The sequence below is a fragment of the Motacilla alba genome, chromosome 12 (assembly GCF_015832195.1).
Source record: "Motacilla alba alba isolate MOTALB_02 chromosome 12, Motacilla_alba_V1.0_pri, whole genome shotgun sequence".
In the NCBI taxonomy this organism is placed as follows: Eukaryota; Metazoa; Chordata; class Aves; order Passeriformes; family Motacillidae; genus Motacilla; species Motacilla alba.
The window spans coordinates 20,966,172-20,985,052 of NC_052027.1; the positions used below are offsets into that span (position 1 = coordinate 20,966,172).

Here is an 18,881-nt window from a genome sequence, read left to right on the forward strand (position 1 = left end):
CCAGTTTGGAATTCTCAGATGCACAAAAAGGCAACATCCCCTGCTACAGATATATGTTGAGAAAGGCATAGAGCACAAGATGCACTCTACTGAGGACTACTACATTCATCTTCTACTAATCTTCTACAAGGAGATACATTTGATAATAGGAATGTGTGATTAGCTTGGTATAACAAACATTAAGTGCATCAACCTCCAGTTCTTTTTGCATTTAATACAAGTGGATGCCCAATATATGTTGTAGCAATCTTACAATTCCATACCTGTCATTTAAAAACATTAAATAACATTTGAATGCCAGAATGCATAGCATACACAAAGCACAGGCAGTTTTCAGAATAAGTGACCCAGCCAGGGATGTTCTCCAAATACTTCAGTTTAGTGACCTGATCTGATGATGGAATTACAACAGGTAGATTACAGTTCCATGAAAGAAGTCATTCTAGCTATGAAAACTATACAAATTTCTTCATATCAAGTAAAATTCAATTTATCACACATTCTAAACTATATTATACACTGGGGTTCCTCCTTCTTCTATACAGTAAGATATGCTTTATTTCAAAACATTTTCAGAATTAAAAATATAAAAGCTAGATAAAAGCCATAACAATATATTGGCTTCTTGGACTAAATAATCTAAATTTTAATAACATTTAACAGCATAAAATTCCAATCCACTCAGCAATCTATTAGAAATACACATGATAATGTTAAATTAAAACTACTGGGTTTTGATATTTGAAAAAAAAAATTAAACAATTAAACAAACAAATTGTTAAATTTGATTGTTTAATCACCTGAAGGTGGCAAAGGCTTCAAGCAGTTTTGGTGTTCAAAGAGGATGCAAACAAGCCTTTTAGGAGTCACCACCATCTGGGCATCAGGGACAGCAGGCAGGAGTTGCCTCTCTCCCCAGGGACATACACACAGTGTTACCATTCTTATGTAGATCGCACCATGGATGTTCAATGACATTTTACAGACAGATAAGACTAAAAAGCCCTGCCCTAAGGAACGAAAGCGAAAGCCTTCGAGGACAGGGCAAAGCCTGTATACCACACTTTTCAAATTGGAACTATCCATGTCACTGAGAAGTGATTTATGGGTTAGAGCCCTGCAAAAAGTCAGTAAGACATTGAATTTTCTAACCATTTCCTCAGAAAAGACTACAAATTACCTGAAGATTAAAGGTAATCTTCAAAATGTCTGCAATTACTAAGAAGTCAGCTCTAACTAGTGCTGCAGGACATGATGAAAGACACAAGTAATGGTTCTAGAAAGCCCACTTAGAGACTTATTAAACATCTCACCTCTTGCAAAGCAACAGCAATGCAACTAAGAACATAAACACAACAGAAACTACAATTACAAAGTCAAAGTCTGGCGTTACTACTAGACAGAAGGTATTCCCCAGTCCATTACCAACATAAACCCCCTGGCTGTCAGTAATGTTCTGCCTTTCTCCAGTCTCAGTCCTTCATGACCTGAACATTAACTGATTAATACTTCTTTGTATTTACCTCTTTGAGGGCCCAGTCCAGAAGCCCTTCATATTTTTCCATCCAGGCTGGTCAGAAGAAACACAAGAGCACTGGGCAGCTCCTTTGGAAGGGAAACTCAACACCTGGTAAGACTAGCACATGAGCACCACTAGCATTCCATGTTTTGTATCCATTGTCATTCTGCTTCTCATGGCAGTATTTCCCATTTTAACAAACCAGACCAAACACCCAATTGTAGATAGAAATGGTAAATCCTGGGCTAAAGGACAGAATTTTACACAGGTGCAAGATACAGGTGGTGGGACTAATGGTGGGTTTAATACTACCCTTAACGTCCTCCTACTGAAAGAGTCCTCATGCCCTGCTCCCTCAATGATAGGCATTACATTATTCTTACTTGGAAGGTTTTGACCCAACTCAGAATTGATTGAGCTGATCCCATGCATAGGGCAGTGGTGTGAAAGCTGTGCTCAGGATGGAAGCCAGTAAGACCACAGGCAGCAGAAAGAGGAATTGGGCTTGGAAGCATCTTCTACAGTGGTACCACAAGCAGGGCTGCTGTTGTAACAGGTCCTACACTCTGCAGAACCCTGGGAATGACATAGTTTACTGCAACTAAATTGGCCAGCAAACAGAAACACTTCATCTCAGTTATTATTACCTAATGGCATGGAAAAAATATATCAAAACCTCTTGTTCTGCAACAAAATGCTTTTTCACTGGGAATCACAAGTATTAAAAGAAGTATTCGAAAACTGATACAATTTATACCTCTTAAAAGCAAAGTCACCTTTACAAGGAAAACAACTCCAGTTTGATCTTTCCACCTTCTCAGACCATGGCATTTTTACAAGTCATTCACTAAATATAACCCAAGTTAAAGCAGTTTGCCTTTTGTAACCAAAGAGGTCAAGACCTTGAGCTTTTTCACTGAAGCGTGTTTTCCAGACATTTACAATTTTGGTGGCAAGGGTTTTTCATTGCCATATCACATTTATAGGGGAAATTAAACTTCAACTGATCCCATGCTTAAGTGAAAAGGCTCAGTTTTGGCTTCCTGTTGGAACTTGCATATGCAGAAACTTCTTTTTTTTTGGAGGGGGGGAAGTGGGCGAGCAAGGCAAAGAACAATAGCTCTATAAGAAACAAGATTCAGTTTTAACATTGAATTGTGAATTTACCCACTATGATGAAGTCTTCCCTTTTTTTGAAAGGGTGGTAAGTGGGACCCAGTAAGTGGGAAAGAATTTTTAAACTTTGGATGTAGAGCTTCATGGTCGTCCATACATGCACACTCTCCATGTACTAGGAAAGGACAAGAAGCAGGATTACACTGCAAGCTAGTGCCAGTCTCTGACACACAGCAAAACAAGGTTGTTCCTAATAAAATACTGCAAAATATTTTAATCCTATTTTGTAGGACTGAAACCAAGACTTTTCTTTCCCCACTTAGAAATAAACAAAATTAATAAGAAAAAAAAATACAGATGCCTTGATTTCAGGTGACTGTCATTGAGCTCTTAGAGCACTACAGCTGAGAGCAGGTAGAGTAAAAAGCATCATTTTCATCACCAGAAACCTAAAGTACCAAGAATGCTGTAATGGCATCACCAGTGTCACTCTGCCCTGTCCTCACTGGATTTTCTTATGTTAGAGAGATTTCTCTTGGTGTTGATTTCCTTACAGCATCAAGCTTGACTCTAACCCTAGAAGTAAGAAGATGTTTCTTCTATTGTTTGCAGTTGGGGTTTTTCGGCAGGGAAAGGAAGGGTGGGTTTATGTTTGTTTTGTTTATTAGCTACTCCTAAATTCAGGACTTTCAAGTTTTAGCCTCTAATATTATGATATGTATCCTAACTGTAAGAATCTTGAAAACAAGGTATGTAACCACAGAAGCCTGTCTAACTAACTCCACCAGTCTCTTGCTCTTACTTGTTTTTTCTCATAACAGATTTATCTCATCATTTGAGCCTCTAGCTCAAAAGAAATCTTTTCTCAGAAACTTGAGATTAATTTCTGAAGGACAAAATTTTCCTCACATTTTCTATATTCAAAATTATAACATCAGATAACTTCAAGAAAAAGGGAAAATAGGCTACACGACACAGACATATGGCTCTTCAAATGAGATAATCCTACCCAGATGTAGAAAGTTTCTTTAAAGCATTACTTGAAAATTTTGCTCTAGCATAAGACAGAACTCAACATTTTTCCAAAATAAAAAAGTAATTTTATTATACATTTGGCATCAAACAAAACATTAGATTAATGGGTGTCAAGAGGAAAATGTGTGGTTCTTCACATTTTCATGTTGAGATGTAGTATAATAATACAAGGTTAAAGTCACTGTCATGTTGTACTTACTTTTCAATTGCCTCAATACTGAAACATACTCACAGCTCTGCCACAAGGGCAAGTAAATCCATACATTCTCAGAAAATGTCACAGACCTACTTTCCCTCCAAGTTTAGATAGACACAAGTGACAACTGCAATGATTTTTACTTTCATTTACCCAAATTATAGTGAGTTTTTTTCCCATCAAGTAGTATGATGGTAACTGAGAAGCATGTAATTACCCTCCTCTGCTGACACTGAAACGTCACCTCCACAGACATCTAGTACATTATTCCACCAAATTCACTATCAGTTACCTACGTTGCTGCTATAAGTATGAAACAAACACCTCTCCAACCCTAGTAACCCTGCCAGGAAGGAGCAGAAGACAGCGCCAGGGAGAGATCTACAGGTAAGATATCTCCTTCCTAAAGTAAATACTCTTCTAGAAGATTCCTAAGCTGGATCACCCTAAAATATTAACCAAAAATAGGCCCATCTAATTCCACACACGTGCCCACAGCTGTGGCAGTGAAGACCAAAAATCAAACTCCACAACTCCCCATCAAAGCCTTTTACTGTGCTGCAACTACTGCCTTCCCTGCACACCCTCTCTAACATAGGGAGTCTTTCATTCCCTTCTGAACAGTGCCAGTGCTTCAGGAGAGCTCAGAATGCCCTGTATGGTCCAACTTCTCATAATCTGTGTTCACCACTCCATAATCTGTAAGTGGTGATGAAGAAAGGAACTGAACACAAACCTTACTCCCCTCAGCAGCATAACTTCACTACATCCCAACAAGTGCAGAGGAACAGCCAGCAACATATCTCGCAAAACCCTCTTCCTCCCTGAGAGGTACACTCAGCACCCCTTAGCAAAGAAAAACTGTTTGTTTCTTGACCATGATCAGTCTTTTGTCTTGTTGTCCCTGAGCTTGCCCCTAACTCCAGGCACTCCTGTACAAAGATTCTCTTACACCTTAGCTTGCACATAACTTTCAGGAATCTCCAGGCTCTGGGTCCTACATGGGAACACCACAAAAAGCACATAGGAATCCTCAGGACCATGGAAGAGCTCAGCAGAAGTTTTCAGATCTGCACCACCAAAATTGCAGTAAAGGCAGACCCTTAACTCCTGCTGAAGGTGCTCATGGCCTTATTTAGATCCTACCTTAATTGTACAGCAAACTGAATACATCAGACTGAGCTTAACCCAAAAAAAGCCCTGCATACATAATTTACTTTAAGAGCTGGATATCATTAAAAGTCCTGTCCAACAGGAGATGTAAGGTACTCCCTCAAACACCTTAGGGAATGCCCAAATAACAAATATTTTAAAAAATATCAAACAGCAAAAGCATGGAGAGAAGTCTGATCCAGGTCCCCATGTTGTCATGGTGACTTCTCAGTCATTTATGTACTTCAGACACATTTAGAAAAAAGCTATATTTTCACTCCTCCCCACCAAATAATGTAAGAAAGGGAAAAAAATCCTGCTAGCTTGTCCCAAGCCAACCAAATGGCAACCAAATCCTTTGATCAGGAAGCACCTATGAAATATTTTAACCAATACTTTTCCTGCACTGTGAATCAGATACTCAGACAACATGGAAACAGACATCAGCAGAAAATTCTAATTAATAATCCATCCCTTTATCATACAAGACTCTGAACACACTTGGATCAGACAGGTTCCTGCTTTCAGATTATTAAAAAAATAATTACTTACAACATCATTTCATTCATCCCCCATTTGCAGATACCGTTTGCAAGCAATTGGTTTTCTTTTACCAAGTACTATGCATTTCACATGCTGCTGTTATCATACAGAGCAATCAAACAGTCTTAGCTGGCTCAAAAAACATAAAATCCTCTCAACATTTACATGCAAATACTTCATAAATATGGATTTTTAAAAGCATAACATCAATACAGCTCATTATGGAACTGTACAGAAAGAGCAAATGTTTTACTACCAGCACTAAATTGCTCACACTCAGCAAACACTGCTCAACGCTGCCAAATCCCCCCACTTCTACACCACGAAAAGGCTAATGCATAACACAGTCGAGGAGCAGGCATCTAGTAAGACACCATTTTCTACATGATACCTGAAAAAGCATTACAGACTCCTCAAGAAAGCTCTATTTTAACAGATCACAGCATGCACACTTACCGGCAGCTCACCAGCCCAGCCATCTGTCCTTGCCCGCCACCCCCCAGCATTCAGGAAATCACTACATTCGCTTCACAGACAGACCATTCTGATGACCCCCACCCTCCCTGTTAATCAATTAATGAAGCAAGACTGTTTTTTCCTTACTAAGCAATGTATGGACACTAGGCCACTTGAAGGTTCCCGTTCCTTCCTGCTGCAGGGCCTCCCAAATAAAAATTGCCCAGCCAAATTCAGGCTTTTTCTTTTTTTTATATTCATTCAAAGCTGTAGGAATACACTCAGCCCTTGACAATGCCAGCTTGCATGATGAAAGAGCAAAAGTAGTTTTGAGGCTGCAGAATGCCTTCTCTGGGTTACCATGGAAATAAATGTGGGAAGGGGAGGGGGTTTCACTGATGGCAATTGCTGCTACTCAGTGGAGATGTTCTAAAGCCAGACTGTGTGGGAGTGTAGTCCAGGAGAAGAAAATGTGTTTTACTATTACTACTATAATTTTATCTGCACTTCCTTTCATTTGCACCAAATTTCACATAGTTGAAAAGCATGAAACTGCCCTGAGATGCTGAGAGGATGCTGGTTGAAACAAGTGCGGTGTGAGATCCCTCCAATGAGGAGCTGAAGAAACTTTATTTACATATTGGAATTTACACAGATGGGAATTAATGCTCAATCGCAATTAAAACATGATTGACAAAGATGAACCTGTTGCAGAGCTGAGGGGGTAGCAAGGACAACTAGTTTTATGAAGGTTTGATAAGAAACATCACCTTATCATTAAAACACAAGGTAGCCTTTCTCTTACAAAAAATTCTTGCACATAGTATGAAATAGATCACCTCAAGGATCTTGTCCCTTGTGAAACTGAGAAAAGTTCATCAACAAAAGCAGGGTGGACACTGTGACACACTGCTCCACAGTGCTCCTCCATGAGATCCTGACTCACACCAACGCCACCCTTCCCCTCTTTGCATCTTGTCAGAGTCCCCACAGAAAGTCAACCAAAATAATCCATGGGAGGTGGAAGCCTGGCACCAAAATCCCAGTGAGAACAGCCAATACAATTTCATCAAATTGATTATATTTTATACAAATTTAATCAGTATTTTTAGGATATTATTAGTAGTATTTTTTAGATATTAAGAAAAATTCTTTCATTGAAACAGAATGGCTAAACATTAGAACAGGCAAACCAGAGCAGTGATGGAGTCATTGTCCCTGGAAATGTTCAAAAAATGAGGAAGCATGACATTTAGTGACATGGTTTAGTGGCCATCATAGGATTCAGACAAAGGTTGGATTTGATGATCCTGGAGGTCCCTTCAAACATCAGAAAGAGGTAAGAGCTGCTCACTACAGTGATATTAACACAATGCTCCAACCAAAGTGCAATACTCCCTGTCCAATATTTGCCACAAAACAAAGCAACTTTCACAGTCATCAGTTTACTATGGATTATTACCAATGTAATTTAATTTTGCACATCAAAAAATTCTCCAAGCACTGTCTCTGAACACACAGAAAAAGTTTTTGAATAGTGGTTAATTAATAGAGAGCTCCACCTTGGCACACTAGCCAGACCTCCTCCCTCCTCAGCCTCTCTGCAGAGGATACCAAGAAACCTGCACCAACACAAAGACCACTTTGATTTGCAAGAACAGCAGCTAAAGGCAATCCACTTGAAAATCCACCATTTATTTACTTATCATTTCCAATGGTCTTGCTTAGAAAGTTAAGCCAAAAAGAGAGGAGGTAAGCAAGTTGTGGGCCGTATAGAAGGATGGAGTAAAGCCGGGGTGGAGACACTGTGAGAGCAATTACAAGCCAGCTGGGCACAAGGCTGGAAAAAACCTGTCAGGCTTTGGAGTTTCTTCTGAAAACCCCAGTGCTGCCTGCTTCACAGCTGCTCCCGCCAGCCCCCACGCAGCTGCCTGTTCCCTGGAGCTCCCTCATCTCTCCAGTCCCATGACAGAGAAAAAGAGACATCACCAAAGTCCCAGTGCCCTAAGAGAAGTGGCTGAAATCTTCTACCCAAGTGGGACCAGGGGAGAACTGGTTTGAGAAGTAACCTAAGCTAGGTCCCTTTTTGACACCTCTCTCACTTGCAGCAATTTCTGCCCCAATCTGAATTGAGAGAAAGAAAAAAAATATGAAAACATGGTTTTTGGAACATGTCACAGCAGTAAGATGAACTAATACATTATATTCACACATATAAAATCCCTAGAACACACACTGCCAGCCCAGGAGTGGAGAAACCCCTCCTGGACCTGAGGGAAGGTCCACTTCCCTGTGAAACAGAGAGCAAACAGTCCAACCCATTATTTCCACCTGTGTTCCTCCTCAGCCAAATACGAGTCCAACATTTCCTTACAAGGCCACAAATCAAAAACCCTAATACAAATAAAACACAAATCTCATTTTATGATATCACAATAAAAATCAGTTTTGCTGATCACACCTGTTCCAGATCACACAGTACAACTCTCCATGCTTTCTCAAGTTCCCCCAGGTGGCCTCGCCAGCATGTCTTTATAACTGCCAACAGCAAAATTTTACTCACAGCAAAATCTCACTTCATACGCAAAGTCAAGGAAGAGCAGAATTAAATCTGCCAATGCAAACACAGCAAAGTGCTATAAAACACTAGCTGCTACACACAAGCAATGGGGAAAGGCTGAAAGGGCTTAAAAATACAAACAGCCAGAAACCAGAGCAACCTAAAATCACAGAGCAGCTCTGCAGGGCTCACCTGGCATGGGCTTACATGTTTCTAGCCACATCGCCTCACACCATGCCAGCTTTCCACTGTGCCCCTCTCCCAGCTCCAGCAGGCACCCAGCAGTGCAGGATGGGGCTAGTCCGGAGCAACTCATGTCCACTGTCCAGCTGGCAGCTGTCATTCTGATGCTTCTGCCCACTTGTCTCCTCTCTAGGAACCAGTCTATCTGGCTAATAAATTTTAGGGAAAAACAGAAAGGAAAAAAAAATATTATTTAGCTCCTTACCCCTTCTATTGACCACTCTGAAATGAGCCTGAGGAGCAAGAAGGGACAGAAAGCACAATTCATAAACCCCACTTACTCAGGAAACCAGATTAAAAGCCACACCATCAACTACCAGGGAAGATCAACAAGACCAGGGAGCAGCTCAGATTGATTATTCTTTTCTTTAAAAGGCACCTCCTAGGGAGAGACAAAGGTATACATGAGGCTGAGCAGAAGGCCAAGAAATTGCAGGGAGAGCATATCTTGATTATTAAAAGTCAAGAATATATTGATTTCTATATGTATCGTACATACCCAGGTATGTCTTGGAAAGGGCAGCCAGGAGATTTCTCTGAAGCCACCCTGAACAAACAAAAAAGCATCACTGTTTTAGACTTTCTAACAGCTAAATAGCAACAGACTGATTTCTGTGATTATGTGGCTAAAACCATTGTACTCCAGGAGAGAAACATACACATCATAAAAATCATACCTCGTCTCCTAATAACAAGGCAAGGTATCAGATGTGCAAAGCTGAGGGGAAAAAAATACTTCAGTCTTTTATTGCAAAAACATAAATGGAACAAAACTGACAAATGACTGGCTATTCATTATTACATGATCCTCCTGCAATCTTATTGAAGCTTTTTATCAGAACAGTGCATGTGCAAAGAAATGAAGAGTTGATGTCATGGTTGGTGGTAGCTTTTAGATGACTGATAACCTCTTATTGGAAGAACAGATATAAAATTACAAAAAAAAACCCCAAACCAAAAAGAAGACTTTGTTAAGGATAAACTATCATTTCAAATAATGTACCCAGAAAAACAGGGATCAAGTTGATATCTATTATTTGTTTACCTTATATTTTTGTGTTTTGACAACTACATTCATCTGCCAGTGAAACAAAGGAAAAGTCAGCTTGCCTAACTGCAACATCTGATGCAGACATTGCTGTATATTCATACTGTCACTAGTTGCGTGCACCAAAATTAAACAAAAAAACCAAACTAATAAGATGCAATGAATCATTCAAGCCACAGTGCAGCAAGCAAAAGAGCCTTTTCTTTTTTAATGGAATAATATCTTTTAAATAACAAACAAAAATACATACAATTACTAATCTGTCTGAGAACTGCACAAGTGCATCATGTTATCTAGTTCCCAAATAACACCACTAAAGGTGAAATGGCACACCAGCCCATGGAAATGGAGATTTATAGAGGTTCCAGTTACATCTGGGGACACACTGTGGTTTGCAATATGTATTTTTATAATTTTCTCCTGTGCAGAGCTAACTGGTTAGGAAGGCAGAACACTCAAGGTACTTTTGTGAGCCATACAGATTTGTCATGTATTTCGACCTAGTCCAAGTCACCTGAAAGGAAACGGAAGTGATTTTTTAAAAGGTGACTTTTCACAATTCTCCTAGATTTTTCAACATTTTAAACAACATCTTTGCTAACACCCAGCATTTCCTTCTCATATGGCAGCAGAAAAATTCCTCATATGCACTAATAAGGTTTATAGGTGCTACCCTACAGACCCTGGCTGTGATAAATATCAATTTTAAAAAGCGATATGAAACAGTGCTCATTGATTATTATTTCCCCCTGCATGTGCAATCACTACAGAGGCACTGCAACTTTAAAGCTTGATCATTCTAATCCACTAGGAGTTACCTTAAAGGCATTAAGACAGCAAAGGGGATTTTATCACTGTTCTGTTGCAAGAGAAGCTTTTGAAAACCAAATAACTTTTAAGAAAATGGAAGTAGTTCTGCTGTCAATCACCTCTGCTGCCAAAATACATTCCTTTAAGAACTCAATATCTTTGCTCTTTTAGTCTTAAACAAACTAAACAGAAATTTTTGCCCTGGTCATACAAATTTCTGAAATTTATTTTAGAAACTCCCCACATTAAGACCTGCAGTGAAAATAAAAAGAGAGGTTTAAATCACTTACATGGTCTAAATGGTGCCAAAAAAAGGTTAAACAGCCAAATAATTTCACCTACTTAAACTGGATAATTTTTCTACTAAAACAACCAAAAAAATCACTCCTCAATAAAGCTAGAAAATGGGTCTTCAGAGACTTTTGATCCATCCATTTCATACCACATGTTCAATAATGCATTAAATGTCACTGTACTAATAATAGGTTATAATTACTATTATCATCACTGACAACAGACAGGCAGTGCAGCAGTTCTAACCATTCCTTTAAGCACAAACACTTCTAAGTTTCATCCTCCAGCTGCGTGTCCCCAGAGTGTTTTGCTCTGGAATCACACCAGGAGAAAATCCAGAACCAAGCCAGCATAAAGTGAGGAACAGGGAGAGCTGGAAGTTCAACTCAATGAAATCTGTCAAACAAATATGAGAGGTGTGAAGTGCCTTTTCCCACTTTCATTTTATTTTCATAGTAAATAAATGCCTTGAAAATAAATAGAACTTATTTGTATGAGCTCACTGATGGGAGCTGTATATTTCTTCCAAAAAATTTGGAAAAGAGGAACCAGACTCGAAAGCAGAAACCATAAACTATGACATGCACATTTATTCACAGTTGATTTTGCACGATCCAGTTTGGTTTTTATCAGGACAAAATCTCATGGTCTCATTTCCTTCAGTTTACAGTGAACTTCATTATTAAAACACAAGATTCTAAATAGACCATGACTTCACCCAAAAAACAAAGGTAGTCTTTGTGCAAGGGGAAGAACAGTTGTATGCTCTGAATGGTGCATAACACCACACAGCTTTAGTAAGAGCATGAGTCAGGCCAATTATTCTTAATTTCTTATAGGTAATTCTTAATTTTTAATACATGTACATATGCATCCATACACTATACATACATATATGTACACATATACACCTTGACAACCACTCCCTTTAATAACTTCAAACTTAAGGAGACAGTTTGCTAATGTTACAGTAATTGGTCATGATTAATTTTATGTATCATCTCTTTAAGAAAAATATTACTATAAACCTATCCACAAATAACATCACTGAACAATTTTCTTCCTAAAATCCCTATCACTGCTCCCATAGCAGAGAGGGCACAAGAGCAGCACACTGGGCTCAGGTCCGTGACATTCTGAAGTCATCAGTGAGGAGAATGAATCTCTGCAATTAGCTGAATACGTGCGTATGTATAATGTAGGCAACTTGCAGTCGGCATTTCCAGGGATTTCACAGTTTTTTGGAAGCTCAGGGATGTGGAACACCAGGGCTTGCTCTTGGTGAGAGCGCTTTGATAGCAGCTTGTTGGACCATTGGCAATTTATAATTTTATTATTCCTACAAAGGCACCCAACAATCCCAAAAGGAAGCAGAGCCCAACAAGATAGGCACTGTACAAATACTTCTAAAAACGGCTTTGCTCATGGTTCCAAACAAAGAATGCTTGAAAATAAAAATAAAAAAAAATTAAAAAAAATTAAAATGTTAAGTGTTGCTAAGGTTTGTCAGCAGGAACAGAAGCGTAGCATGGACTCCTGGCCAGTGTCCTACCCAGCTCCTGGGACAGGGCTAACTCCCTTCAGCACCAGTTAGCAAGCTGGTAGTATTGTTTCAAACAAAAAGAAGTAAATAGGGGCCTTTGTCCTCCCACCCCACAAAGTAAATAACTGAAGTATATGTATTCTTGGTGCACACAACTCCTCCACATGGGAGGGGCAGGAGAATTTTTGTGGGAATCCCCTACTAAAACACTGGCAGAACATCACTGGCACTACAGAAAGCAAATCTGTACATTAGTCACAGCCCACTGCAGGAAAAAAAAAAAAAGGGAAGAAGCACAGAGAGATTGACACCATCCAGAGAAGTTAGTACCATTTCATGCAAGAAGCAGTAAAAAGAAGAGAGTACTATACCGTATGGATTCAGTTGCACTGAGCAGTAAGTGTATTTGAAAAAAATCAGGTTTAAATCAGTTCTTCCAAGCAAAACCTCAAGTTTTTCAAAGAATGTCAATGCTCTTCATGGCATACTGAAACAGGGTCATCCCGCTGCCGTCATACAAGGTTTAATAGATCAAACATTTTGTCTTCCACAAGTAGAAGAGCCTTGGATTGATTTTCACAAGCCCATTAAAAATTGTTTTTAAAAATACTGGTTAGCACATGGAAAGAGTCAGGTGGGCTCATATAAGGATTTATATCAAAGTAACACCATCCAGAACAGAAACCATATTTCTGTAACGATCTATAATGTAAATATGAGATGTCCCAAACAAGGGCCAATTCCCATCCAAATTCCATAATACAGCAGCCTTAGACAAAAAAACGTGGAAGGATTCCTTGAGTTAACGTCTGTTCTTCATGACTAAGGGTGACAGAACCCTGCAACCATAGAATCATTAAGGCTGGAAAAGACCTGGAGATCATGAAGTCCAACTGCCAAGTCAGCACCATCACGTTCACCATTAAACCATGTCCTCAAGTGCCACAGCAACATTTTTTTTAAACACTTCCAGGGATGGTGACTCCACCACTGCCCTGGGCAGCCTGTCCAATGCTCCTTCAGTGAAGGAACTTTTCCCTTATAGTCAATCTAAATCTTCCCTGGTGGAGAAGAGGTCATTTCCTGTTGTCCTGTCCCTTGTTCCCTGGGAGCAGATCATGACCCACCTCTGGCTGCCCCCTTCCTGTCAGGGAGTTGTGGAGAGAGACAAAGTCTCCCCTGACCCTCCTTTACTACCCCCAGCTCCCTCAGCCACCCGTAGTGCTCCAGACCCTTCCCCAGCTCTGTTCTCTTTCCTGGACACACTCCAGACTCTCAAGGTGGGGCCCAAAACTGAACCCAGGATTTGAAGCACAGCCTCATCAGTGCTCAGCACAGGGGAAAAACAGACTTCCCCTCTGGGCTTCTTTTGGGTTCAGTGCAGCATCTCCTGCTGGAGCAGGCAGACTGCTACACTGCTTTCCTCTACTCAAACATACAACTGGACCACCAGTGGTCCTTCTTTCTCTTACTCAGTTTCCAAATTAATTCAGAAACACCAAAAATGGTGTTAAGACAAAATACTCTGCAGAAATTTGTACAGTAACAAAGAGCCTGTGATTATATCAGCAATTTTCACATGGACTATTGCTCTACTTCTGGTTTATGGAAAAAGCTTTAATACTCAAAGCTTTATTCTGCAGCTTTTGTAATTAGTTGTACATATGCATGCTTTCATGAAAAACAAAGCAAATGGCTTTTTGCTTAATTTTGCCTTTCAATTTATCCTTTGCTGTAAAGAAAGCAGTTACAATTCACTCAATTGGTCATTTTTTCACCAGGCGTAAGAGGTACACCAAAGGGAAAGTTAAAGCTTTATAGGTACAAATTAAAAAAAAAAAAAAAAAAAAAAAAAAAAAAAAAAAAAGGAAAAAAAATTCTATTATTTTCAGTATTGCATTGATCCAAAATCAATGCCTGTACAAAGATCTGCAAAATTCAAATCAACTCAAGCCTGTAGTTTTTAGAGCCCTCATCTTGGATTTTGGAATGTGTTCAATCATAGTTAATGAGGCTTAATAATAATCTTAATATACAAAAGGTGTTTTTCAAAACCCCCCAAAAATCCCAAAGCATTTCATGAAGTAACATTTCCATTCACATGAAACAATATATCAATTACATTCAAACACCTCCCAGCTGAGATTTTGCAAGCTTTTGGTGAAGGGACCCAGACAAAGAACTACAAATCAAGAGACTCAGTTTTGAATTTTGCCAGCTGCTATTTTGGGCACTGAGCATGGCAATTTGGAGAGCACTGCTCTGTGACCAGAGCCTGCTCTGAGATGCTCTGGACCCAAAACTAGCTCAGTACCTGCAGAAGGAGGATTTACTTTAGTCCTTTGATTTTTCAAATAGCCATGAAACTGCACCCTGGTTTGAGGAACAAGGTCACAATGCATTTGTCTTGCACTAAGATGCCTATTTTATGGCACCCAGGGCTTTTGGTTTGAATGTTGTTCTTTTAAGCACAGCCTCTCACACAGGTTTAAATGTTTGGCACAAGATAGTCCAAAAAGCTCTTTGCTGTAGCTTGCTGCCAAGAGGTTTGGACTAGGGATGGTTATCGTTTGTTCCCTCCATACTAGTGACATCCTTTAGACAAACATTTGGCAATGCATTCCTGGCTGAAAAATCCCACATTTTTTCAAGGAAACATCCTTCCAAATTAAATTAATATGAAAAATGAGGATCTCTGTATGAAAAAGGCGGACAACTACTGTACTGGTTATGAAACTTGGACCTGTTGGACTACAGGAAAAAAAGCAGGGCGCAAGTGAAGATAGAAAAGGCAGAACACCACTTCCAATAAATTCCCAAGTTTCCCACAGTGAGAAAATGTGTGCAAATGTAGTCAAACAAACCACCCATGCCCTCAGTTAATGCCAACAGCACTAAAACAGAGCCGCACTGAACCACCCCGTGACTGGTGTCCCACTTCACTCTTCCCCAACCTGTAAAACATGATTTTCCACAGAAGTAATTTCACATTCATATTAAAGTAAATATTTTGTTGCCCTTGGAACATTAGAGTCTTCTGCCTGACTTTAAGAGCTGTTCAGATCTTCTTTAATCCAAAAGAAAATAATGCATCTTTTGTCCCCTTCAGTAATATACCTTGAGAATATCCTGGATTTTTTTTTTTTTTTAGTGAAACACGTTGATTTTAAGAAAGACAATTTTATGGACACTTGTAGTAAACCTTGCACAGTGGACAGAGCCCCAGGATTGTTTGGACTGGTCGTGCAAACACACCACAGAGCAGCTCCTTCAGAGTCCCACAGGCACCCAGGAACTGCATCTGAAGCAGCAATAATCTGCTATTACTTATTAAGTTGGGCTTCAACAGATGTTTAAACAGGACTGAGGTTTATCATCAATAAATCTGTCATGCTCACTTAGCTTTGCCTCTAATTAGAGATGCATAAACTTCCCCTTGTTCAATTTAAAATCTCTTTTGAACACAGTTTAAAAGCTCAATTTGTCTCAGTTACTACCCTATGATTTTGGTATAATTCTTTTATGGGGTTTTGATACAAAACTGAAGGGAACAAAAGAGTTGACCATGAACATTATAAGAAACGTTTTGAAAAAGAGTGAAAGTGAAAAATAAAAGCTTTGGGGAACAGATGGTAAGGGAAGAGGGAGGGCAGCAAAGAACACAACAAATGCATACCATGTCCTGTAAACTATGGCCTGTAGAATCCCAGCTTGGAGGATTTGTAATTTCTGTCAATATTGTGATAAAACCTGCAAAGGCACCAGGGCTCCACCACACAAATGGATATTAAAACTACTCACATTCTGATGAGCTTAACAGGGTAAGAAAACACCCTTCTGAGGGTCTTTACTCCCACCAGTAACCTCTCATTAAACAAGAGTATAGAATCATGGAAGGGCCCTCAATGTTCATCTCATCCCATACCCTGCCATGGGCAGGGGCTCCTTCCACTATCCCAGGTTGCTCCAAGCCCTGTCCAGCCTGGCTTTGAACACTCACAGGGATGGGGAGTATCATTTGTACACACCCTTCAATTTTACCAGTACCAAATGAAAACTTTTTGGAAATAAGATGTTCTGAATTTTTTTCTAAATCAACATAGGAATACAGAATTTTTCATGCAGGACCACTCATGTTTTCATCCTTAAGCATCCTGTGTCATCTGGTGGATTGACTTAGAACTGCACCAAAGAACCTCACACAAAAAATTTTGCTAGGGAGGAAAAAATAAATGAACTAAACAGAGACAATATTTACCTATGGCCTCAGAGATGTAAAGAATTGAAGTCCAAACCTCTGCCAGGTGCAGGTATTTACAAGATCAGCCATAAGATTCTAATAACACATCCAGGGATTTGGTGGACTTACCCCTCTGAAATTTGGGAAACACAATTTTTTTATGACTTACTATCTAAAAAGCTGTATGCCTCCAATAAATACATTGAAAAATTTCAGTTAAAAATTATTTAGTTTTTTAATCTAATCTGAGATCCATAAGTAACTACCTGAATCTAGAACTGGAGCTTTAAAGGAAATCTGTCACCTTGGGTAAAATGTCAAGCTGTTTTCCCTCATCAAGAAAAAAGAAAAAATTCAAAGAAGGAATCAAAAATCTGATGCCTTAATCAAGGCGAACAGGGATGCTGCAAACTTTTAAATTAAAAAAAGCAAATATTTAACTAGAAATCAAAATTCCCATTTCTTTCTGTGCCTTTGAAACATATATCCTGTGCGTCTCTCTAAATCAACATTAATCAGCTCTGATATCATGATTTTAAAAATCAGAAATCATCTCCTTTTTTATCACTTAAGAGACTGAGCCAAAAAGAAAAAGATAGATTACAAGAAACTCCTACTAATGAAGCTCCTGGTGACAAATAAGTTTTGTAACAAACCAAACCCAAACAAACAAACAAAACCCCACAAAACAAATAAACAAACAAAAAGGAGCCATTGCCAGGATCACCACAAAATTATTTTCTATCAGTTGTAATGCATCAGTTTTCAAAGTAATCCCCCCTCCAATGAATGTATTACTTTAAAGACATTGATTTTAAAATATATTTAGCAATCTTGATAAGCAAACAATTGGGCACACACCTCCATGAAACACTCCAGTTTCTAGGAAGAAGACAAGTGTTGATCAACTTAGGGAGCAGAAAAAACAGCAACATCTTCCTGACCTTTCAAACAATTTCATTGCTTATTGTGGAAGGTCATGGTCATGGCTACTGATGGCACTAAAGCAAGTTTTAATTGTTTGGAATCACAGCAAAAGCCAACTGTCAGAGAAGGCAGCCCAGCATGGCTTTATTTGTCAAGGTCCTAGAATGATTTGGGCTCAACAGCATTTTAAAGACTGTTTCATTTCAACAAGGTGTTCCTGCCATGGGCAGGGACATCTTCCATGTCTCAGAGGGCTCCAATCCTGTGATCCATCTCCAGGCTCTGGGCATCTCTTGCTGTCACTGCCATCAAACCAGAAGGAGTGCAATGGATTGAGGTTCTCCTACTTTAGTTTTTGGGTCTAGTGGCTGAGTTCTGTGTTAGACTGAGTTGTTCTGTGTTATGCAGTCAGACTCCATCAATTTTATCATTATCCAAAGTCAATTTGATGAGCAAAGAACACCTTACAGACACAAAATTAATCTGCTCTCTGACACTTCTTTCCTGTGTGGGATCAAAGTGAAGAGTGGCCAAGGCTCAATTTGAGCCTTGAGTCATGGCCCCACCAAGCTGACTGTCAAACTCCACTGTGCAGGTTTTCCAGGGACTGACAAGGGATGTGTCACCATCTCCATTTTAGTGCTAGCCAGAGGGCTCCTTTGAAGCTATCTCCCACCTCACTTCAAACTATTGTGTTTTGGTTTGTAGCCAAGCACAGCCTGGGAACATATGACCTGCTGTCTCTCAAGAGGACAGGCATTCGGTGACTACATCAAGCACACAACAGCAGCAGACAGGCACGTGGTCTTTCAGGGCCTACCGTGAGCTGATCTAAAAGCCCTTCACACTCACACCCAGGGCAGATGTGATCCTTAGCACCACTTTCTTTCCACAGATCAAATTCCATAGGCTGATGTAGACATAGCAAATACAAGCTATTCTTCCTTTCTTTGATATTTTTAACCTCTAAGTAAACATATTACCTAAGCAAAATCTACCACTAAATACCAAAAACTAAGAATACATCCTAAACAGAACAATGTCCACTATAACTGCTTCCCACTCCTGAATGAGAAACAGAAATACTCTAAGAATTGTTTATACTCCTCCTTTACAAGCCAAATCCAGTCTTACCCCAAAACTGACACAAGAGAGAAGGCAACCATTAAGTCCAGTCTATCTAGGAGAAACTGAGAGCA

General features: G+C 39.5%; 1 protein-coding gene across 5 annotated transcripts in view; it reads right to left on the reverse strand.

Annotated features, from left to right (window-relative positions):
• FGD3 (FYVE, RhoGEF and PH domain containing 3) overlaps positions 1–18,881 on the reverse strand; it is a 100,522-nt gene that overhangs the window by 64,536 nt on the left and 17,105 nt on the right. For 3 of the 5 annotated variants that reach the window (XR_005258354.1, XM_038148830.1, XM_038148832.1), the window contains exons 2-4: positions 9,320–9,367; positions 9,102–9,202; positions 8,770–8,969 (exon numbers count right to left, since the gene is read on the reverse strand). The exons of 1 other annotated variant lie outside the window; for it this stretch is intronic. Coding sequence is in view for 2 of the 4 variants with exons in the window: in XM_038148830.1 (XP_038004758.1) it covers positions 8,770–8,969; positions 9,102–9,130 (229 nt within the window). In the remaining 2 variants the exon portion in view is untranslated. Of the gene's footprint in view, positions 1–6,164; positions 6,365–8,769; positions 8,970–9,101; positions 9,203–9,319; positions 9,368–18,881 lie in introns of those variants that run through there. One more of the 5 variants, XM_038148835.1, reaches the window with a different exon arrangement.